Source organism: Physeter macrocephalus, unplaced genomic scaffold (genome assembly GCF_002837175.3).
Source record: "Physeter macrocephalus isolate SW-GA unplaced genomic scaffold, ASM283717v5 random_187, whole genome shotgun sequence".
Lineage (NCBI taxonomy): Eukaryota > Metazoa > Chordata > Mammalia > Artiodactyla > Physeteridae > Physeter > Physeter macrocephalus.
Window position 1 is genome coordinate 60,279 of NW_021145473.1, and position 24,761 is coordinate 85,039.

General features: G+C 45.2%; 1 protein-coding gene across 2 annotated transcripts in view; it reads left to right on the plus strand.

The window, feature by feature from the left end:
* Positions 1-20,668, plus strand: part of EIF3L (eukaryotic translation initiation factor 3 subunit L) — a 23,000-nt gene extending 2,332 nt beyond the window's left edge. Inside the window, exons 4-13 of one of the 2 annotated variants that reach the window (XM_007111743.3) lie at positions 848-927; positions 3,946-4,007; positions 7,544-7,613; positions 7,811-7,884; positions 11,159-11,330; positions 13,301-13,455; positions 14,230-14,400; positions 15,691-16,188; positions 19,175-19,255; positions 20,451-20,668. In XM_007111743.3, coding sequence (XP_007111805.1) covers positions 848-927; positions 3,946-4,007; positions 7,544-7,613; positions 7,811-7,884; positions 11,159-11,330; positions 13,301-13,455; positions 14,230-14,400; positions 15,691-16,188; positions 19,175-19,255; positions 20,451-20,489 — 1,402 coding nt within the window. In that variant the 3' untranslated portion in view covers positions 20,490-20,668. The remainder of the gene's footprint in view (positions 1-847; positions 928-3,945; positions 4,008-7,543; positions 7,614-7,810; positions 7,885-11,158; positions 11,331-13,300; positions 13,456-14,229; positions 14,401-15,690; positions 16,189-19,174; positions 19,256-20,450) is intronic. The other variant, XM_028484536.1, reaches the window with a different exon arrangement.
* Positions 20,669-24,761: the final 4,093 nt, after the last annotated feature.

Here is a 24,761-nt window from a genome sequence, read left to right on the forward strand (position 1 = left end):
ATCTTCCCGGACCGGGGCACGAACCTGTGTCCCCTGCATCGGCAGGCGGACTCTCAACCACTGCGCAACCAGGGAAGCCCTGTTTTCCTCATTTTATAGATGAGAAAACAAAGCACAAAAAGGATAAATTTCATAGCTAGCTAAGTGGATGTGCTGAGTTTTGAACCTGTCCAGTCTGTCACCAGAACCTAATTTCTAAACTGTGCTGGACAACTTCTCAACACAAAACAGGGTGAGCCGAGCTCTGAGTGGTTGCTTCTGGTTTTGAGGGGACTGCCCTTATGTAATGGACGTTAGAAATGAGACAGGTCAATCAGAGTTGGATAGTCAGGAAAGACTTCATCAAGGAAATAGGGTTGTGAAGCATCTTGGGCAGCAGTGTTTGCGTTGGATGCTCAAGGGCTGTTGTGGCATCAGACTGCAACAAACAGAGTGATTTGCTTCCATGTTTGGACAGGGGGAGGAGGCACAGTGCTCCAGGAAGTGGAAGGGGAGGTGGAAAGCTAAGGGAGGGGGGTGGGGGTGTCTAAAAGGTAGTTCTCAAGTCAGGGAACAGTAAGCAGTGAAATATGACTAGAGTTTATGATACAGAGGCAGGAGATGATCCTGAAGAGCTTAGTAGGTGCCTAGCTGATGTAAAAGAAATGTTTCACCTTATTAAGAAAGATTGTCTGGGGTGTAGAATTGGGTTGAGGAAAGTTGTAGACGTGGAGGCTCTGGCCCTGGCTCTGTTTCCATGACTTCTTTCCTTTTCGGAGTTTGGGTACTTATTTATAAAATATGAGGATTGTCTCTTCTCAGATCCTTCCTGTTTTGGGGTTCTAGAGTATTTTTTCTTGATTTTCAGCTGGACCAAGTTGACTGAAAGATTCTTCAAGAATACACCTTGGCCTGAGGCTGAAACCATTGCTCCACAGGTTGGCAACGGTAGGTGTGAGTGTTTCGTGTCCTGTGTGTTGGATGGGATCCTATGACTGAGGCTCATTAGAAAGCTCAGGACGGGGCTTCCCTGGTGGTGCAGTGGTTGAGAGTCCGCCTGCCAATGCAGGGGACACGGGTTCGTGCCCTGGTCCGGGAAGATCCCACGTGCCGCGGAGCAGCTGGGCCCGTGAGCCGTGGCTGCTGGGCCTGCGCATCTGGAGCCTGTGCTCCGCAACGGGAGAGGCCACAACGGTGGGAGGCCCGCGTACCGCAAAAAAAAAAAAAAAAAAAAAAAGAAAGCTCAGGACGATCTGTGTCTGTTTTGCTCACCATTTTATTTCCCCAGGGTTTGGTACATAGTAAATTTCTTCGTAAATAACTTGTTGAATGAAAGCTAACTAGATGAAGAGGGGACAGAGGTGTTTCACATATGGTGAAAGCTGAAGTTAGGATTTTTCTCTTGACTGGTTTCCTTTTCCCTCTGTAATTTTTGGGGTCGTTACAGTTGCTCCAGAATGGGCTCTCTGGCCTCCTCTCACGTTTCACTTTCTGATGGTGTCTTTTATATATGGTGTGAAGTAAGAAGAGCCAACTTCATTCTTTTGCATGTGGATAGCCAGCTGTCCCAGTACCAATTTTCAGAAAGACCATTCTTTTTCCATTGAATTGTCTTGACACTTCCCGAAATCTGTTATCATGTAAATGTAGAGGTTTATTTCTAGACTGTCACTTTGATTCCATTGGTCTATGTCTGTCGTTATGCTTGTACCAACCACACTGTCTAAATGATTGTAACTTTGGAGTAAGTTTTGAAATTGGCAAGTGTAAGTCCTCCACTTTTGTTCTTTTTCAAAATTGCTTTGGGTCTTCTGAGTCCCTTGAATTTCCATGTGAATTTTAGGATCAGGTTGTCAATTTCTGCAAAGAAGCCAGCTTGGATTTTGATAGAAATTATGTTGGATCTGAAGATCAATTTGGGAGAGTATTGCCATTTAACAATATTAAGTTCTCTAATCTATGGACATGGGATGTCTTTCCATTTATTTAGGTGTTTGATTTCTTTCAGTGGTGTTTTGTAGTTTTTTAACGTACAAGTCTTTCACTTCTTTTGTTACAGCCAACATTTTTTGAATACTAAACATTAGTATCATCATCGTCACTCAGGTTTAGAACTCATTCTTTTTTTTTTTTTTTTTGGGAGGGGGCGGCACACAGTGCGGCCTGCGGATCTTAGTTCCCTGACCACGGATTGAACCCGTGCCACCTGCATTGGGAGTGCAGACTCTTAACCACTGGACCTCCAGGGAAGTCCTAGAACTCACTTTTTTTTTTTTTTAATTTATTTTTTTATACAACAGGTTCTTATTAGTTATCTGTTTTATACATATTAGTGTATCTATGTCAATCCCAATCTCCCAGTTCATCCCACCACCACCACCACCCCGCCACTTTCCCCGCTTGGTGTCCATACGTTTGCTAGAACTCATTCTTAAATGTGTTTCCATGTTGCTCAGACGTTATGCTCTGTTTAATATTTTGTCTATAAAGAATATAATATTGTGTATGTTGAGCACAATAGGAGTCCTGTAATACATGTTTTTAAACAGGTAAGGATTCACAGGACTCAAAGTATAAAAGATTTGGTATAAAAATCCCCCTCCCATTTCTATCCCAAGTTGTCCATTTTTCTCTCTGGAGCCATCTGGTGTTCACCATTTTCTTGTTTATCCTTCCTCTGATACTCTATGCATATATAAGCAATTAGGAATAACTTGTTCTTTTTTTACAAAGACTAAATAGATGCTCCTTTCTTTCCATTTTTAAAGTTTATTATATTTTTGGGGAGTATTCTGCAGCTCCAGGATTCCCAAGACTACCCCCAGGTTTGATTATTTGCTAGGAGGATTCATAGGACTCAGTCCGACAGCTGTGGGGCTTTCTACGGAGCTACCAGAGCAGATCATTACAGACTCAATGTCCAGGCATTTTATTGGGGGCTGGTCGTGTAGGCACATCCTCTGCCTAACATGTACTGAAATTCCACACTCCCAAAAGGAAAGCAGGTGTTCAGTATAAACCATGTTGTTTGCACAAACAGTTTAGGGATAGCAGACCACCCTTATGAGATTGGTGGGAAACTCTCTTGAAATCTAGGTTCCCAGATGCCAAGCAAGGACCAACTTTACCAGCAGGCCTTTCTAAGGCTCATAGTCTCAGACCTGTATGTTAACTTCTGCACAACATTGATATCCAAAGAGCTCATCCCCGCTTTTTTAAAAATTTATTTATTTATTTATTTTTGGCTGCGTCAGGTCTTCGTTGCTGCACGCTGACTTTGTCTGGTTGCGGCCAGAGGGGGCTGCTCTTCGTTGCGGTGTGCGGGCTTCTCATTGCGGTGGCTTCTCTTGTCGTGGAGCATGGGCTCTAGGCGCACGGGCTTCAGTAGTTGTGGCACTCAGGCTCAGTAGTTGTGGCTCGCGGGCTCTAGAACGCAGGCTTGTTAGTTGTGGCGCATGGGCTTAGTTGCTCTGTTGCATGTGGGATCTTCCCGTACCAGGGCTCGAACCCGTGTCCCCTGCATTGGCAGGTGGATTCTTAACCACTGGGCCACCAGGGAAGTCCCCCCCCTTCTTTCTTTTTAATGGTTGCATCATATCAATAGGATAAATTCCTTAAAATAGGATGTGTAAGTCAAAGATCCCCATGTATTTGCAGTTTTGATACTGTCATATCACCTTCCATGGAGCCATTAGTATTTATGTCCTGGTTAAATAACTGTATGGCAAAAATATCTAAATGGTGAAGGGAAATGGGCCTGAACGAGGTTAAGATGAGGTTGAAAGAAGAAAGTGGGAAATGAATTTTCTCGTTGCATGTATTCTTGGGGTGTAAGTGTTAGAATTTTGATGTTGTTTGGTTTCTGAAATCACATTTACCACTTTACTTCCCACCAAGGGCTAAAACTGCCCGAAGACCCCAGTTGTTTGGTGGATTACTAAAGCACCCCTCTGCCATCTCTTTCAGATGCTGTTTTTCTGATTCTGTACAAAGAATTATACTACAGGCACATATATGCCAAAGTCAGTGTGAGTATCTAAACGTTGCTGGCAGTTTTTAAACTCTATGCCATTTTTGTTCCTGGAAGACAATTGCTAGTTTATATTAGTTCAGTGTCCAAGAGTGGTTGGCATGTTTTCTGAGCTTTCTTTTAAGAAAGGATGGAGGGAATGATTGAACCCAGAAAGCTGGGTGTCTGTTTCAGGCAAATGGTACCACTGCATAGCCTGTCCATCCTTTTTAATTTCTTTATCCCCACAGTTCTTGACTGGACACTTATCACATGCACTGGGTTGCAGGACGTCATCCTAAAAGTGTGTTCCCAGGTACCTTCAGATGCCTCCCTTGGAATGCCCGTGCTTTTTCCCTTCAGTGCATTGCCACTGAGCCTCCTGCCCTCTGAGAAATACATACAACTGTCGCTGTGTGCCAGGTACAATTCTAGGCACTTGGCACGCGTCTGCATGTCTCTAATCCCCATGGTGATCCTGCAAAGTAGGCAAACTGAGGCGCAGAGAGGTTGCTTTTTCTCAAATTCGTGCAGCTAGTAAATGGCAAAATTCTTTGAAGCTAGGCCTGTCTTACTGTGACATCATTGTTCTTTCTACCACACTCTTCCAACTTTGGGCACTTGCTGGATTCTTTTCTTCCTGATTTCTAAATTTTAGAGTGCCCTAAGTCTCTTAAAATACTATCTACACTGTTTATAGGCATACCTTGGAGGTATTGCAGGTTTGGTTCCAGACCACTGCAATAAAGTACATATCGCAATAAAGCCAGTCCCATGAATTTTTTGGTTCCCAAGTGCATACAAAAGTTATGCTAGGGACTTCCCTGGTGGTCCAGCAGTAAGGAATCCACCTTACAATGCAGGGAATGCAGGTTCGATCCCTGGTTGGGGAACTAAGATCCCACATGCCGCGGGGCAGCTAAGCCTGCCTGCCACAACTAAGACCAGATACAGCCAAAAATTTATTTATTTATTTATTTTTATATTTTTTGCGGTACGCGGGTCTGTCACTGCTGTGGCCTCTCCCGTTGTGGAACACAGGCTCTGGACGCGCAGGCTCAGCGGCCATGGCTCATGGGCCTAGCCTCTCCGCGGCATGTGGGATCTTCCCGGACCGGGGCACGAACCCGTGTCCCCTGCATCGGCAGGCCGACTCTCAACCACTGCGCCACCAGGGAAGCCCCCAAAATTTATTTTTAAATAAATAAATAGTAAATCTTTTTAAAAAAAAAAAGTTATGCTACACTGTACTGTAGTCTGTTAGGTGTGCATATAGCATTGTATCTTTTAAAAATGCACATATCAACAACAACAAAAAAAAAAACAAATATTTGGGCCTCCCAGGTGGCGCAGTGGTTGCGCGTCCGCCTGCCGACGCAGGGGAACCGGGTTTGCGCCCCGGTATGGGAGGATCCCACATGCCGCGGAGCGGCTGGGCCCGTGAGCCATGGCCGCTGAGCCTGCGCGTCCGGAGCCTGTGCTCCGCAACGGGAGAGGCCACAACAGAGGAAGGCCCGCGTACCACAAAAAAAAAAAAAAAAAAAAAAAAAAAAAAAAAAAATGCACATATCTACCCTAGTTCAAGGCATTATTATCTCTTGCCTGAATGACTGCATAACTCCTCACCTGGTGTCAGTTTCCACTCTTGCCTGCTTAAGTTTATTCTCAACCTAGTAACCATGGTGATCCTTTTGAAACATAGTCTCATCAAGTCACCCCCTTCCTCACAATCCTACCATGACTTCCCATCATATTTAGAATAAAATCCCAAGTCTTAGTCATGGTCCTGCTTGACCTGGCCCCTGACTTCCTTGCCAGTCTTATTTCCTGCATCTTTCCCTCCTTCCCTTGGCTCCTAGCCATACTATGTGACACTTCAGAGCACATATCACTCTCTGACATTGTCTTATTTATTTGGGTTTTGTTTGCTTCCCCCACTAGAGGCTAAACTCCACCAGGGCACAGACTTCGTCTTGTTCGCTGCTCTAATCCAGTGTCTGATCCCCCATGTTGACACGTTAATTGTTGGAGCGTGTATGTGCAAATTAAAGAAACTGCCACCACAGTCTCCTTAGGGTATTTCCATCTAAAGAGTTCCCAGCTTCTCACACTCACTCTCATCCCCCTGCGGATGACTTGACCTGACAAGAGCTCTGGCCTTGGCCCAGGAGCCCCCCACCATCAGTGGCGGTAGGTGAAGGAGTTCTTGTTGCCAAAGTAATGCGGGGGGCCATGTTTTTCTGGCATCCCAGTGAGCTCTCTGACTACCTCAATTGATAGAAAGTAAAGATTCTCTCCTATCATTGATGCTATGGCTCAAGTACTTTGCAGGCTGGGCTGGTAATCTAGCCAGCCTGTATAACATGGCTTTCGGCAGAACGTGGCATCAGAACCCATAGTATGGCTGGTTGCCACCTCTGATCTTTCCTCTGGTCTGTAGATGAAGATTCAGCAGAAGTTTGTTGACCCCATGATCTCTTCACTAGGAACCAGATGGGGAAGTTTCACGTACATCATGGGGGGGAGTTGGAGGGGGAGGTTTTCATTGAAAGAGCATTTACTGTAGTAGGCACTTTGACTTCATAATCTCATTTTTCAGAGGGATTAAGTACCTTGTCAGACCCCAGTTAGTAAGCACTGGGGCTAAGACTCCAAGGCAGTGTTCTTTCCATCACAAAATACACCATACATCACGTTGTTCCCCAGCTCAGAAATCTTCAGTGGTTCTAAGTTGCCAGCCACATGAAGTCTGGATCAGGGGTCAGCAGCCTGCTATGTACAGGGCCAGATAGTATTCTAGGCTTTGAGGGCTGTAATGGTCTCTGTCGAATCTGTTCAGCTTTGTAGCAGCCATGGACAGTGAGTACACATGGCTGTGTTCCAATTAAGGTTCTTATTCACAAAAACAGGTGATGGTGGATTTGCCGACCCCCGGCTTAATTCTTGTTTGGCACTGTAAGACCTCTGCATTTCTGGCCCAGTGTAGCCCAGTGTAGCATTGTCTGCCTTACTCCCTAACCTTCAAGCACCACGATTTTACTTCTTTGCCTTCATTAGTCCTGTTTTTCCTGAAACGCCTTCCCCTCACTCCTCCGCCTTGCCAGATCTATATGCCTGATCTTTAATGGTCAGTTAAAGTTTTTGTTATAAAACTTGACCATTGGCGTCAGGTATCCAGTGCCCCTTTGAACTGCTGTAGCCCTTAACTATCTTCCCTGTCACTTGAGTGCTCTGACATGCTAAGAAGGGGAGAGCTGACGTCAGTTCTCATATATAGTTGACCCTTGAACAACACGGGTTGGCACTATGCGGGTCCACTTATATGCAGATATTTTCAACAAATATTTATAGTGTTACAGGATCCACCATTGGTTAAATCTGCAGATGTGGAGGGTCAGTGATACATTATACACAGATTTTTGACTCTGGAGGGTTGGTGCCCCTAACCCCTGTGCTTTCAAGGATCAGCTGTATTTGTTTTCAACTGTCAGTGGCAGGCCATGAGTAGAACGCATTTAGATTAAATGCGTCCTCCTTTCTCTGCTTTCTTTACAGGGGGGACCTTCCTTGGAGCAGAGGTTTGAATCCTATTACAACTACTGCAATCTCTTCAACTACATTCTCAGTGAGTCTGAGGTTATGATGAGACCTCGTATTGGCCTTCAGCTCTTTTTAGCAGGATTTTAATGTGCAGGTGGGAAGAGGGGGAAGTCTTGTGGTTCATCGTCCTTTTAAGAGAGAAATTACAAAATGCATTCTGCAGCCTTACTGAACGGGCATAGTCATTGATTGAGTCTGACTTTTCTGTGGTCTCTTGCCCAGATGCTGATGGTCCTGCTCCCCTTGAACTTCCCAACCAGTGGCTCTGGGATATCATCGATGAGTTCATCTACCAGGTATCTGGTCAGCCTTGGCCTAATTTGAAATAACTGCTCCAGACAAGGAGCAGCTCTTACCATTGTTTGTGTTGTTAAAAAGATCATGGTATATAGCCACCCTAGGGTAGTGTGAAGTACCCTGTGGCAGTGGCCTCTGTGTTGTGGTTTTTTGAATCGGTGAGGTCTAAGAGCTCCATTCTGAACTCAGGAGTCTGGAGAACTGAGCTCTTGACATTCACCACGTTCTTAACTGACCTTGAGAGGGGGTCTGGCGGGAAGAACACAGGTTTCCAGGCTTTGGAGCCAGCTAGGAGTGGGCACTTGGCTGGAGACTGCCACCTGGCGGCTCTGTAGTGATGACCTGCTACTTAGCTCTCTGAGCCTCACCTTCCTCGCCTACAGGAGAAAGATTCTATATCTTGATTGTGGTGCTGGTGATGTGAGTATATGTTGGATCAGAATGAAAGAACATTTTTATCAAAAGGGAAAAATTGCCTATCTCAGAGTGCTGTTGCTAAAAAACATAAAATAATTGATTTTGGAAGAACATCTTTTCCATGTTTTACAGGGGTGGCACAGTTCTTACTAGGTATTTCAGGAGAAATCAGTTTCCTAATAAAGCAGTTATTTGAGCCCCATGGATCAAAGAGCCTTGGAGTACAGAGTGCTGATAAGTTGTGATTGGTGAGTTGAGGAAACCTTCCTAGGGCTCTTTGAGAAAGAGGCTTCCTGCTCAAGACAGGCTTCAGTGCCTTTGTGCAGCGAAGGCCACAAACCACACTGGCCTTGTTTGCCCTCTCTGGCTCCTTGGCTTGTTATTTGGCATAATTTTAGAAGATTGGCTGTCCTGTTGGCTAGCACCAAGTCAGGGAGGATCATCTGTGCTAAGGTTCTTCATCCGTCTTAAGATAATCCTAATTCCCTGGGCTTAACTGGTATTCTCTTAAGGGGTTTAAGCGCTCTTGCTTCTAACAAAGACTGGCCAGTGTGGGCCAGGTGTGATTCCTCCAGCCAGTCTTTGTGAAAAGTGAGAGCACTGTAAGCCGCTTAAGAAGAAAACACCAGTTAAACCGCGTGGGGTGAGGGGCTCTTCCCCACCGCTCTCTTCTTTATTCTTGTTTTTTGTCTTTTTAAAAATTAAAAAAAAAAATTTTTTTTTTTTTTGCTCCTTATTCTTCACCACTCTTTCATTTATTTGTATTGATGCAGTAATATATGAATGTGTTGCTATTGTTGAGACTTTTTTTTTTTAACTGCAGATAAAGTGAAAGTGTCTTCCTTCCTTGCCTTTGCAGAGGCATCAATTACTGTCTGGAAAGATAGTCATCATATAGAGACCTGCCTTGTTCTTTTGTGCCATGTACATGGTGTACCACTCTTCTGGTGTATGTGTTACAGATAAAGTCTATTTTAGGGATGATTATAAGTAGAATCGTTGGCTGAAAGATATTTGCTTTTAAAATTATTTTATAAATTTGTTTATTTTATTTATTTATTTTTGGCTGCATTGGGTCTTCCTTGCTGCGTGTGGGCTTTCTCTAGTTGCTGCTCTTTATTGCGGTGCGTGGGCTTCTCATTGCGGTGGCTTCTCTTGTTGCAGAGCACGGGCTCTAGGAGTGCGGGCTATGGTAGTTGTAGCACGTGGGCTCAATAGTTGTGGCTCGTGGGCTCTAGAGCGCAGGCTCAATAGTTGTGGCAAACGGGCTTAGTTGCTCCGTGGCATGTGGGATCTTCCCGGACCAGGGCTTGAACCCGTGTCCCCTGCATTGGCAGGCGGATTCTCAACCACTGCGCCACCAGGGAAGCCCTTAAAATTATTTTAAATCAGATATGTAGAGTCACAATTTGCATGCAATAAAGTGTACCAATTTTAAGTGTACAGTTGATGAGATTTGACAAATGTATACACCACCACAATTAAGATGTGGAACATTTTGTCACTTTGGATTTTAATAAATAGTAATTACTGCCCTCCTAAAAGGCCGTGTCAAATTATACTACTACCAGCAGCATTTGAGAGCAAGTTTTCTGTACCGGATGCTATCGATCTAATTTTTGTCAGTTTGATAGGAAAGAAATGGTAATCATTTTAATTTACATTTCTCTGAAGAGATTGAGCATTTTCCCTGCTAATTGACCAATTCTGTTTTTCTTCGACGTGATCATCAGTATCCTTTGCCCATTTTTCTATTGGATGATCTTGTTCTTTTTGGCTTATGAGAATTCCTTCTATATTCTGTATACTATTCTTTGTTTTGTTTTGTTTTGTTTTTTATAAATTTATTTTTATTTTTGGCTGTGTTGGGTCTTTGTTGCTGCGTGTGGGCTTTCTCTAGTTGTGGCGAGCGGGTGCTACTCTTCGTTGCGGTGTGCGGGCTTCTCATTGCGGTGGCTTCTCTTTGTGGAGCATGGGCTTAATAGTTGTGGCAAACGGGCTTAGTTGCTCTGCGGCATGTGGGATCTTCCCAGGCAAGGGATCGAACCTGTGTCGTCTGCATTGGCAGGTGGATTCTTAACCACTGTGCCACCAGGGAAGCCCTGATACTATTTGTTTATTGTAAATTTGGAAACGTTCTCTCCTGCACTCTTGGAGGAAGATGATATTTTAGAGTTGAAAAGTAATCTTAGGTCATCTAGAACCTAGATTCTAGGTCCCTGGTTTCCAAACCTGTGTGTGCACCAGAAATCAACCAGGGAGTTTTTAATTCTGACAGAGTAACTAGGTCTCCTGTGCTAGTCTCGGGTGACAGATGGAGCCAGCCCAGTGCTGGTCCCAGATAGAAACCCTGCCCCAAACAAATAAGTGTGGTAGGTACCCTATATGTGCCTTATACTTGGCCAGGTTCTGTGGTTGGGACAGGGGTGACTCAGACTGGGTTCCTGTCACAGGTGAATTGATGGTCAGCTCTGGAAGGGAAGACACACACATGCAGGTACCTGCCCCATCTCTACCATGTATGAGTAGATGTGTTGTAAGCCACCTGATTCTGGTGGCCGGGCTGATGGCACTGTGATGCCCAGAGACGTTAAGTAACTTTAGACTATGTTTGACTTCAAATTGAATGTTTTTTTCCACAAATTACCTCTCATTTTAGAGCTTTTTACTTAGCTGTGGAATAAGTAACGTAGTCAGTAACGAAGAAATCCACAGCTTAATCAAAGATGGCTTTGAAAGGACCAGTAGTGCACAGACTGGCGTAGCGGGAGAAGTGGTAGCAGCAGCGTGTTGTGTGCTTGTGCTGTCCCTTTGGCGTTAACGCCACTGCCGCACGTTTCCCTTCTTCCTCAACAGTTTCAGTCGTTTAGTCAGTACCGCTGTAAGACTGCCAAGAAGTCGGAGGAGGAGATCGACTTCCTTCGTTCCAATCCCAAAATCTGGAATGTTCACAGTGTCCTCAATGTCCTTCACTCCCTAGTAGACAAGTCCAACATCAACCGACAGCTGGAGGTGTACACAAGTGGAGGTGAGTGCTGCTTGCCACCTGTGCCTCGTGAGTAGAGGCCGCGGGTAGTGCGGAGGAGCAATGGGCTGCTCCTCTTCGGTATTTGGGTGTGAACAGGAGCCGAGGGCTGATTTGGGGGCTGCTGGGCTTGGCAGTCTGTTGGCCGACAGACTGAACAAGCCCTTCCTGAGAGCTGCATTTGTAAACACTTCTACTCCCTCTCCAGGGCCTTTGTTTATATAAGCACTTCTCAAACTTTTTGGTGTGAGGACCACTTTACAGTCTTAAAAGATTAAGAATCCTAAGGTTTATCTATATACAGATCTTGTTACAGTGAGAAGAGTGGTGTTTTTACAAACCTCTTTAATGTCTGGCTTCATAGAAGAGAGCTGGAGTCTCCTGCTTCTTCACTCAGTCTGTGGCAATATGCTGTTTTGGTTGAAGTATCTGAGGGAAATCTGGCCTCACACAGATATTTAATTGGGACAGGGAAGAGAAACTTAATAGCCTTTACAGGTAGCCTGGCTCTTCTCTGCTTCTGCATCAGAAGTTGACAGGGGGGTAGTTTCATACAGGTTAGTTGCAGTGTGGAATCTGAAACCTTATCAGTGAATTTATAGTTTGTTACATTAAAGTTTATTGGTTTATACTGCAGCTTGAATGAATTTTTTTACCCATGCGTGATTTTGTAAAATACTGATTCATTGAGCTATCAAGATTTTCTGAAAGTTGACACATTTTATTGTACAGTTTTTTTGGGGTTTTTTTGTTTCTGTTTTTGTTGTTTTCATTATTTATTTATTTTGGCTGCGCCAGGTCTTAGTTGCAGCATGCGAACTCTTAATTGCGGCACGCATGCAGGATCTAGTTCCCCGACCAGGGATCGAACCTGGGCCCCCTGCATTGGGAGCTCGGAGTCTTACCCACTGGACCACCAGGGAAGTCCCAATTATACAGGTTTTTTTTTTTGTGTGTGTGGTTCGCGGGCCTCTCACTGTTGTGGCCTCTCCCGTTGCGGAGCACAGGCTCCGGACGCACAGGCTCAGCGGCCATGGCTCACGGGCCCAGCCGCTCCGCGGCATGCGGGATCTTCCCAGACCGGGGCACGAACCCGTGTCCCCTGCATTGGCAGGCGGATTCTCAACCACTGCGCCACCAGGGAAGCCCTCCAATTATACAGTTTTTTGAAACCACGTCTGTTACTTTGACCATCAACCTTATCAGATAGGTCTTCATTGGGGAGCTGTTGAGTTCATAGTGGCAGATAGAAGTTTTATGAAATTCTAATTTTTACTTAAAAGCTCAAGTTTTCATTGGTAGCAAACACTGCCAGTTGTTTTCATTGACATCTTAACAGGCTCACTGCACTCATTTTTGAGAAAATACCCATGTCTCTATTCATAGGCTGTGTATCAGTTACTTTTTCCAAGTAAAAATGGCGTTTTGTGGGGAAAAGAAAGTGACTGGTTCTTTTATTGCAGGTGAGTGGTGGTAAAGAATACAGTGATGACAGTAGAGTTTGGTGCCGCTACCCGATTGATGCTAAGTTGTCTGTAGTTTTACCCGCGTTGTTTTTGCACCATCAGTGCAAATGTCAGCTCAGTGAGAAAAGCAAATAGTATCTTAGGAAGATAAATAGGAGTACACCTAAATAGTGTTATTAGGAAGATAGCTTTGATCTCATGGACTTCCTGAAAGGAGGGGCCTTGCCAAGTAACTCTTATTGATGAGAGAGGTCCTCTCATATTCTCAGGTGTGTATGGATGGAGGGTCCTGCCACACCTCTTAGGTGACTTAGAAATGTAAGCTTAGCATAAGGCCAGGCATGATGTTTCTTGGTATTCCTCTGAAGGCAGTTATTCCCTATTGCAGGAAGCTTTAGAGACTGGCAGTAGATGAAGAGTTTACTGAGGGTAAACTTCAAGGGTCAGGCTTGCCCTCCTTTCACTGTCTCTGCTGAAGTGCTTACAGTGTCTGTGTGTCTCTCTCAGGTGACCCTGAGAGTGTGGCTGGGGAGTATGGACGACACTCCCTCTACAAGATGCTTGGCTACTTCAGCCTGGTGGGGCTTCTGCGTCTGCACTCCCTCTTGGGGGATTACTACCAGGCCATCAAGGTGCTGGAGAACATCGAACTGAACAAGAAGGTAATTCATTCCCTGTTTCCTCAGGCCCACCTTCCCAGAGCCAGAAAGTCTGTCTGTCTGCTTCAAGAGAGACTCTGATCTATTATTAGGACAGATTTCACAGAGAATAAAAGGGGATTCCTCCCCAGGTAGGTGGAAAATTGAGACAAGAACTGGGAAAACCACTGCAGGGAAAATCTGAACCTGGACCGGGTGGTTTCTCTTTGGTGCTTAACAACACTTAAAATATTGAGCAGTCTTTTGATTCTATTTTCCAACCAGACTGAGGCTGGCAGATTTTTGCTTCAACTTTCACTGAAGAATTTTTTAATGAAAGACTTACTTAGTTCTAAGGTGGCACAGGTAATGATACGTTAGCAGTGGCTGTTTTCCTAGCCACAGAAACTTGGTACGTTTTTGTTTGACGTGTGTGTATTTTATCTGTCCTTTCTATAGGGCTTATTTGGAAAAGCAAGGACTAGAAAGCAAGAAAGAATGTGAAAGTGAGGTGTAGATGATTTAAGAGCTGAAAGAAATTTTAGGGTTACCTGGTCCAGTCCTTTTCTGTTACAGCCAAGAAAATGGAGTCCTCAGGTCACATAATCAGTAAGTGGTATGATCTGCACTCAGAGCCTCTGACTTCAGAGCCAGGATTCCTCTGGGTAGTTCAGGGCCTCTGCAGGGAGCTCTCAGTGCTTCCACCTCAGCTGACACTAGGCCCCAGCAACTTTCAGATCCTACCTGGGATGAATTGGTCTTGAGATTCATGGCTGCTGCTTCTGCCTCCTTCCACAGAGCATGTATTCTCGTGTGCCCGAGTGCCAGGTTACCACATACTATTATGTCGGTTTTGCATATTTGATGATGCGTCGATACCAGGATGCTATCCGGGTCTTTGCCAACATCCTTCTCTACATCCAGAGGACCAAGAGCATGTTCCAGAGGACCACGTACAAATATGAGATGGTAAGGAGGCCTCTGACCAGCTGACACACCTATGCCAACAGTTTTTGGGTAAACGCCTTCCAAAATTTTGCTATTTTAATTATTTTTATTTTATTTAATTTTTTTAATTTTTTATTTTTTTTGCGGTACGCGGGCCTTTCACTGTTGTGGCCTCTCCCGTTGCGGAGCACAGGCTCCGGACGCGCAGGCTCAGCGGCCATGGCTCACGGGCCCAGCGGCTCCGCGGCATGTGGGATCTTCCCGGACCGGGGCACGAACCCGTGTCCCCTGCGTCGGCAGGCGTATTCTCAACCACTGCGCCACCAGGGAAGCCCAAATTTTGCTATTTTATATGCTTTTTCAATAGGATGATTTTTTAATGGCTAGCCTACTTAAGTGTTTTCTTTGTTACACCTATTACTTCAGATCATTAACACCCTGATGATAAGGACAGGATCTTTTGTTTCACTTTTATTCCCCAGCAGTGCCTAGAGTGTTCACTGGGCTGTGGGTGTTTAAAATCAGTTAGATGTGGATACTGCCCTCAAGCAGTTTGCCTGGAGGAGGGTGGGTTCAAAACATGCATAGAATTGGGAGCAGGTTTCTAAGCAGAGCAAAGGTGTTGAGACTCGGGCTTCCCTGGTGGCGCAGTGGTTGAGAGTCCGCCTGCCGATGCAGCGGACACGGGTTCGTGCCCCGGTCCGGGAGGATCCCACATGCCGCGGGGCGGCTGGGCCCGTGAGCCATGGCTGCTGAGCCTGTGCGTCCGGGGCCTGTGCTCCGCAACGGGAGAGGCCACAGCAGTGAGAGGCCCGCGTACCGGAAAAAAAAAAAAAAAAAAAGGTGTTGAGACTTGCAAGTATGGTCATGTAGTAGCACAATAAATCATCTTGGCTAGAAGGCAGGAGAGCAGCCAGATCGGGGTATTAGAGTCTGAGATAACCTTCACTACCCAGCTAAAGTATTTACTCTTTATTCTGGAGGCATTAAGTGCCATCAAAGATTTCTGGGTGAATTGATCATAATTGGTGTGGAACGATTGACCTGCCAGTGATGTGTAGGGCGGATTGGTGAGACCGAGGCAGAGGTACCAGTGAAGAATCCAGGAAACAACTCCAGAGGACCTGGAACTAGGCCAGAAGTTCCGTAGAGCTAGAGGCAGGATTGGAGGAGACATTGGGAAAGTTAGCTGAAGGGTGTAAGACAAAGGGAGAAGTCAGAAGGTCTGTACAGAGTGTACTTGGGAGGATGGTGGGGACCTCAGAAAATCCATTCATTTGACCCTGCACCGATCTCTCCCCCGACCCCCAGATTAACAAGCAGAATGAGCAGATGCACGCCCTGCTGGCCATCGCCCTCACCATGTACCCCATGCGTATCGATGAGAGCATTCACCTCCAGCTGCGGGAGAAATATGGGGACAAGATGCTACGCATGCAGAAAGGTGACCCACAGGTCTACGAGGAACTTTTCAGCTACTCCTGCCCCAAGTTCCTGTCACCTGTAGTGCCCAACTATGACAACGTACACCCCAATTACCACAAGGAGCCCTTCTTGCAGCAGCTGAAGGTGTTTTCTGATGAGGTGCAGCAGCAGGCCCAACTCTCAACCATCCGCAGCTTCCTCAAGCTCTACACCACCATGCCTGTGGCCAAGCTGGCCGGCTTCCTGGACCTCACTGAGCAGGAGTTCCGAATCCAGCTTCTTGTCTTCAAACACAAAATGAAGAACCTGGTGTGGACCAGTGGCATCTCTGCCCTCGATGGCGAATTTCAGTCAGCCTCTGAGGTCGACTTCTACATCGATAAGGTATGACTGCCCCTTGGGCTAGGTTCTCAAGGCACCCACTGTTCTGGGCATCTGGGACACACCATTGAACAAAATCAACAAAGATTTTTGCCCTTGTGCTGGTATTCTAGTGTTAAAAAAATGATAAAAAGCGTTACAGTTAAGCAAAGCATGTAGTAGTTTGGAAGTTGCCATGTGCCGTGGAGTAAGTTGGGGTAGTGGTGGTGGAAGGCACAGGCTGCAGTATTAAGTAAGAGTAGACTTTGTTGAGAAAGTGAAACTGAAGCTAAGACTTGAAGGAGGTGTGCAAATTAGCAAGCAGATATCTGGAGGAAGAGCATTCTAGGTGGAGGGAGCAGTTAGAGCCAAGGCCCTGAGGCAGGAGCGAGCCCAGACAGCTGCAGTGCGGCTGGAGTGGCCTGAGAGGAGGTTGTGGTAGGAGATGAGGTTGGAGAAGAAGAGGGGAGGGTGCGTAGCAGACTGCTAGAAGTACTTTAGTGGGTGGGAAGCCATTGTCCTGACTTGTACCACCCTAGATTGGTGCTGCCTGGTTTTGAACTTGATATAATGGGATTATGCAGTATGTGGTATTTTCTGTCCAGCTTCTTTTGCTCAACATTGTATTTGAGAGAATCACCATCCACCGTTGTCATATGTAGCAGTAGGTCAGTCATGCTTGTTGTTCTGTGATGTGTGAATCAGGTCCAACTTCTACTGCAGTTACTGACCACGATGTTTCCATTCTTCTACTGGTGGACATTTGGGTGGTTTTTGGCTATTGAACAGTACACATAACGGTGTTTTTTTTGTTTTTTGGTTGTTTTGGGCTGTGTTGGGTCTTCGTTGTTGCGCGCAGGCTTTCTCTAGTTGCGGTGAGCGGGGGCTGCTCTTTGTTGTGGCGCACAGGCTTGGTTGTTCTGCGGCATGTGGGATCTTCCTGGACCAGGGCTCAAACCGGTGTCCCCTGCACTGGGAGGCGGATTCTTAACCACTGCGCCACCAGGGAAGCGCCCATGAGGCAATTTTTTAAAATATCTTACATTTTTGGTTGCTTTTAGAAAGATGTTGGTCTACAATACACGCATATGTACACAACATCTCTTAGGGATACACAACCCTAAGAGACAAATAACCTCACAAGACCTATACCATACATATGTGTGTGTTTATCCATTGCTAACAACTACTTTTTATTTATTTAATTAAAATACTCTTTTTCCACAACATTGTAAATAAACTATACTCCAATAAAAATTAATTTTTTAAATCTATTTTTGGCTGACAGTTTTTAATGATAAAATTTGCATGACAAACCTCACCACTTTAAAGGGTATAATTCCATGATTATTAGTTTATTCACCATGTTGTGCAACCATCTCTGCTATCTAGTTCCACAGCACTTCTGTCATCCCAAAAAGAAATCCCTGCCCATTAACAGCGTTCCCCATTGCTCCTTTTCCCCCCATCCCTGGCAAATCAGTGATCTTCCTTCTGTCTCTGTGGATTTTTCTATTCTTGATATTTTCTAAAAATAGAATCATGAAATATGTGGCTTTTTGCGTTTGATTTCTTTTATTTTTTTTTTTTGCGGTACGCGGGCCTCTCACTGCCGTGGCCTCTCCCGTTGCGGAGCACAGGCTCCGGACGCGCGGGCTCAGCGGCCACGGCTCATGGGCCCAGCCGCTCCGCGGCACGCGGGATCTTCCCGGACCGGGGCACGAACCCGTGTCCCCTGCGTCGGCAGGCGGACTCTCAACCACTGCGCCACCAGGGAAGCCCTGATTTCTTTTATTGAGCATCTTTTCAAGTTTAATCCAGGTTGTAGCAGGTATCAGGACTTTATTCCTTTTTTTGGCCGAATAATATTTCACTGTTTGGGTACACCACACTTTTGTTTATCCGTTCATTAGTTCATGGACAGTTGAGCTGTTTTCACTTTTTGACTGTTACGGATAACGCTGCTATGAATTTTTGTGTACAAGTTTTGTGTGAACAATATTCTCTTGGGTATATATACCTAGTTGTGGAATTGCCCGGCCAGGTTGGGTAGTTTGTTTTTGGAAGCTCATCTTGCTAAACCAGATCCTCTCATTTTAGACTTCATGGCTTTTTGAAGGCTTGGTGTTTGGCAGAACTTGGCTATCCCTGCCATGAATAGGCTCACCAAAAGCAGAAACATGTCTGTAGTGGAAGTTTTTCAATGTTGTTTTTAAGTCATGTTTTTAAATATCAGAACTGTCTATCCCCTGCAGTATCGCATCAGCTGGCTAAAGTCCTTTTTGAATTTATCCCCAATGCCTGACATGTACACATTCTTTGGCGATATCAGTCATTTGCTCCATCCCTCCGTCCCTTTTAGTGACCCAGCTGAACTGGTCCCAACCATCTGGATGGTCTTTAATAAAACACTCCTCCCAAGATTTAGCAACTTGGTTATTACAAATAAAATTTTGCTGTGAGGTTATATTCAGGTTAAATTAACAATATGATTTAAATTTCCTACATGGAAATGTTTTTAATTGCATGTTTTTATTATTGTTCCTTATTGGTTCAGGTTTGTCTTTGGCAAAATACTTTCTATTTTTTTTTCCTTTTTTCATCCTTGACTTGAAAAAATCCCGTCAGAGAGATTCAGAAAGGTCTTGGGTCTTAACCTAGATTATGTCAGAATTTACAAGTAAAACGGTGCTCAACAAAATGTTTTGAGCTAAAAAACAATTTAAAATCTACACTAATTTGCAACTTTGTACTCATAAACAGTGTATAAGAATAAAATGCTATTTTAAATGTTATTCTTGCCAAAAGATTCATATTCGTTAAAAAGACTAGAAAATAAAATAAGTGAATTAACAAGAAGAAAATAAAACTCAGCCATCTAAAAAGAAAGAGTTGCTGTTGACTGGGAATGCTCTTCCATAGGGGTTTATCTAGCACTTAGCATCACTGCTATTTGCAGGTCTGTAAGTGGCTCTCCCTCACCGCTCCTGCCTGGCTGCTTCTCTCCTAGGATATGATCCACATTGCAGACACCAAGGTGGCCCGGCGCTATGGGGATTTCTTCATCCGGCAGATTCACAAATTTGAAGAGGTGAGAGGTCTGAGAGAGCGGTGTGTGGGCTGGGGACGGAGGTTAGGAACTGGGTGGGGAGTTATAAATGTTTTATTTCTCATTTCTGTTTTCAGGAAAGCCTGAAATTGGCCCTTTAAGTTTCTGAGCTAGACTGGCTGGCTGCTTGGGGTTTGGGGAGTGGGGTTGGGCCTGTAGGAGTTGCTGTGTCAGCCTTCTCTGGAGCATCTCTTTCCAAGATCTCCCGCCGCGTGTGGCCAGCTCTCTTCTCCCTCCCTGGTATTTCCTGATATGGGTGGATTCACTGCCTGCTCTTACCCGTCCCTCACCATTTGGCAGTTACTCTCTGACTTAGACAGGTCTGGCCAGTTTCTGCAGGCTGAGACCATGAAGCTCTGTTCTGACAGACTTGGTGCATTCCACATCCTGCCCTTGGAGAGGTCTTGTGGGTCACTTTTTGTGGCCATAGCTAGAGCCACTGCGTCTTGGTGCTTTGAGTCCTCCAGCAGGGGTCACTGCCGTGCCGTGGTCCATGCTACCAGACTCCTGCAGGGTAATAATACAGCCCTGGCAAGTCTAGCCACCCTGGGTCCCTTTCCTGTCTATAAACTGGGCAGAGCAGTTGGGATGTACGTTTGTTGAGTGTGAAGGGCAGATAGAACAAGCTGCATGAATTGTGTGGCACCATAAGAATGTCAGGTGGAGGACCTAACGGAGCATTTACACGTGATAGTAGACAGCTCATGCTCATGCCAACGGGCCGGCCTGGCCTGGTGATCGGGCACACTGTAGGAAAAGGTTTGGTGAAAAAGCCATATCTGACTGGGCTTCCCTGGTGGCACAGTGGTTAAGAATCTGCCTGCCAATGCAAGGGACATGGGTTCGAGCCCTGGCCCGGGAAAATCCCACATGCCACAGAGTAGCTAAGCCCGTGCACCACAACTACGGAACCTGCGCTCAAGAGCCCGCAAGCCACAACTACTGAGCCTAAGTGCCACAACTACTGAAGCCTGCGTGCCTAGAGGCCGTGCTCCGCAACAAGAGAAGCCACTGCAATGAGAAGCCTGCGCGCTGCAACGAAGTGTAGCCCCTGCTCACCGCAACTAGAGAAAGCCCGCGTGCAGCAGTGAAGACCCAACACAGCCAAAAACAAACAAATAAACAAATTAAAAAAAAAAAAAAGCCATATCTGACTTTGCTTTTCTTTCTCTTCCAGCTTAATCGAACCCTGAAGAAGATGGGACAGAGACCCTGAGTATATTCATCCTTGACACTACTCAGGAACCTATTTTGATGTCATCATAGGCGGGGAGTGTTTTTGCCACCATGAAGCCTTTACCTAGCTCAGCCATCAGCCCGTCAACTGAGTTGAAGTTTATTTAAATCAGGGAGTGAAATCTTTTAAATACGTCTCAATAAAGGATCTTCTTTAGAGTCAGATTTGTCATCTCATTATTGTCGGGGAGCATCTGTGGACAAGGGCAGCAATATGTAATTTCCCATTTGTCATGAGATACTTTCTCCTGATGCATTCGTTATTGGTGTTTTAATTATTTAATCCCTGGATTCATAAAGCTTTATACAGTATTACAGGACATTTTCATATTCAGTATCTTATCTGCATCTCACGAGAATCCTGTGAGCATTAATGACCTGCCGTAATTTGCGTGCATGTTCGTGGAAATGCTGGGTTTCAGGAAGGAACTACTGAACGCCTACTGCCAGGACTGTGCTGAAAGGAATCCATGTACATTGCCTATACTTCACAGCTCGGGTTTAGTAGGATCCCCATTGCACTGATGAGGAAACAGACTTGGGGAGTTTAGTGACTTGATCGAGGTCACGTAGTTATAAAGAAAAGCAAAGAGTTGGCTCCAAACTCTACTGTCTTCTGCTGCCCAGGTCTCCTGATTTTTCACACTGAAAACTTTGGTTTATGTTGTGGGCGGCCTCTCCCACCCTCAGTGAGGTTCGGAGCTACTGCTTGTCTGCCGGAACCTTCACGGCCAGTCACAGCTGACTTGTGTCTGTTTTTCCCTCTCTGTGCCATCCCTACCTTAAACAACCATATGGGATCTGCCATCTTGGGTATTTCTTTGAGATGGCATCTTCCGCATCCCAAAACCTAGCAGCCCACACTGTTATCAGAGCCAATTTCTAATCTTTTCTAACAAAGCACAGATCATACTGATCTATAATAATTATAAACTTTACTGAAACTGGTTGTCTCAGGTAAACCACACAACCTACCCATCAAAGATCAAATGTTCCTGGAGCTGTAGAAACTTTATATTCAGGAGTAAGGCCCTCAGAATGGTCTGAACACTGTTTATGCATTATCTCACTCTGGAGACGGGTAGATGTGGAATCCTGGTTTTATTGATGAGGAAAGTGAGGCTCAGAGTAATTAAATAGCTTGTCCAAGGCCACAGTAGTAGGTAGTGAAGGCAGGTCTTTCGTTTCTCAAACTTGTGGTTTTACTTTAGAAAGCCCTACCCTAAGACTGGCAGCAAGAGGTGAAACAGCAATAAATACCCTGTCAAAATCTGCATGGTCGGGACTTCCCTGGCGGTCCAGTGGTTAGGACTCTGCGCTTCCACTGCAGGGGGCACGGGTTCCATCCCTGGTCTGGGAAGTAAGATCCTGCGTGCCGCGCTGCATGGTCTATATTAGCTCCAAAGCCAGGGGATATTTCCTGGAACTTGGACAGGCGTAGCTGATGAGGCTGCTACCCCCCACCCGGTGACAGGGTTGCTGTGAATTCTCAAGCTAGGCTTTGTGCTGGTTCCTTTTGAGTTTTTCTGGTTATAAGGGAGCTTGAGAACATGGAAAGAGCCGCTGGCTTGAAGGCATGACACCTAGATTCAAGTCTGAATTGTCTCACTAATTTACTATGCGACCTCTGGGCACACCTGAGGGTCCCTAGAGCCTGCGGCCGGGCAGAGCTGGGCCTGCTCCAGGGGCTTGGCATGGGGATGGCAGTGGCTGGAGCTGGGTGAACTGGCTTCCTCCTTATCTGGGTGTCACCTGTCACTTGGGTGGACACCAATATGGCTCTTGGGGTGGAAGCTCCTGCTTGCAGGAGCCCCGTTCCTTGCATGTAAACAAGGATAGTAGAATCTGCCTTACTGGGCAGTCATGAGGAATAAATGAGATGCTCAGTTATTTCTCCCCCATGCTTGGAATTCATAAGCTCTTCTGTATCCTTGTTTCCTAGTAGTTAATGAATGAATGCTGGTCCGCGAAAAGATACGTCTATGTCCTAACCCCTGGAACTTATCAGTGTGACGTTTGGAAAAAGATGTGAGTTAAGGATCTCGAGATGAGTGCACCCTGGATTATCCAGGTGGCCCCTAAATCCAATGACAAGTGTCCTTAGACACAGAGACACACAGGGAGGAGGGGGCCACATGAAGACAGGCAGAGATTAGAGTGATGCAGCTGCAAGCTAAGAAACGCCTGGAGCCACCAGAAGGAATGAGAGGCGAGGAAGTGCTCTCCCCCAGAGCTGACACCTTGATTTTGGACTTTTCACCTCCAGAACTGTGAGAATAAGTTTCTGTTTTAGCCACTAACTTTGTGGTAATTTGCTGCAGCAGCTCTAGGTGTCTAATACAATGCCTGCTGTGTATCAGGCACATTATAGGATTTTATGCACAGGAGGTGGTATCCTTTTTTCTACAAGTGAGCCAGCCAGGCACTGCTAGGCGAGAGGGAAAAGGAAGTGGGTAAAAAAACCCCTAGAAAACAAATAATTTAATTTTTCAGTTAAAAAGAAAAAAAGCCCCTGTCCTTATGGGACTTAAATTCTAATGAGTGGAGACAGGTGGTAAAGCATGTGTAGTATGTTGGGCGGCGAGGTATCTTGTGCAGAAAAATCAAGGGTATTTTGAATTGGACGGTCAGAAGAGATCACACTAATTGGTGTCATTTGGTCAGAGACATGAAGGGGGCAAGGAGGCCACATTGCAGATACCTGAAGAAAGTGTTAGGAAGAGGAAACTGCAAGTGCAAAGGCCCTGAGGTCAGAGCATGTTCTGTATGTTGAGAGAATGTAGTGAAAAGGCGAGCTGGAGAAGAGCTAGCAAGGGCGAGGGAGGAAGAGGCCAGAGACCAGTGAAGCTCCCGATCATGTGGCGTCATAGAGGCCATGTCGAGACTAAAGGCTGTGACTAAGTCTGAGTTAGGAGGCCATTCTCCACCAGGGAGGTTACACAACTTGTCCAAGTTCCCAGAGCTAAAGAGGAGCCAGGACAGAACCCAGGTCAGCCCAGTTCTAAAGCCTGTGCTGTCTCTGGGATGCCATCCTTCCTCCAAAAGGAAGGAAAACCAAAAGCAGCCTCTTAGTTAATATGTAATAAGTCCAAACATTCATAGAGCTCTTGGTAGCTTTCCAGGCACTTCATCTGTTACCTTGCTGGAGTCTAACGAGTGGCAGCATTGGGATCCTGCCAAGCGTTTGGATTGCCAGGCCAGTGCCAGCCAGGCCTTACTGCAGCCCCCACCCCCAGTGCCTGTGTACACCCTGGTTCCCTGGCCTCGTTAAGAATGGCCCACGCAGTACCATCTCTTCTGTACCCACAACCAGTCCTGACATTTGGCAATGGTGACTCATAGGATATAGACCCACCTGAGCACCCCCGGTGTTAACTTGTTTTGATTTCACCACCAGAGTCTCATGGTTCGAGTCAGAGTCTCCCGTCTCCACCACACCAGGTCAAGGTGTGTTGTGTCTGACCCGGTCCCTCAGCATTCCTTTTTTTTTTTTTTTTTTTTTTCTGCTTCTTAACAGTAAATTTTATTTTTTAATTTAATTTAATTTTTTTTTTAGGTTTTGGGGGAAATATTTTATGTGCATTTTGTTAATAAACAAAATATAACATGCATTCAGTTTTTTTTTCACACACACACACTGCATTTTATTTTTACAAGAGATAGACTGACACCAAGCATTGTAAATGGATGACCACAACAAAAGCAACAATGATTGCAATTACCAAACACGAAACACATTCATACTATGTAATAATATTGACATTCAGTCCAGTAATCCTCCACTGTAACAGCTCCTTTACTTTGCAGTGAAAATTGATTTGTATATTTTTTGCCTCTGAGTCCTTGTGGGATTTTTTTATTATTATTATTCAAACAGAAAGTCACAAAAATTATAATCAGTTCACTCAGTCCCATGTAATTAATTTTTTTAATCTTGATCTTTTGTTAGCACTTTTATGAATTCATCAGTTTTCCATTAGAGTTCTGAAAATGCTTATTCATTCAGTTCAGCAGTATAGTCAGTTACCAGAAACCTGTACTTGTCAGAGTCTTTTCCATGAATTCCTTGAAGATGAAACCCTTTTATAGGGATATTTTTGCAAAAGCATCAGAGTACACCCAGAACTGTCTGTAAATGACAGAAGACTTAAAAATGACCACAGTTAAAGATTTGATTAAAGTTCATAATAATGCAGTTGACAAGGAAATTTAGTTATTTCTGAGATATACATTTTAAAGTAATAACTAGAAT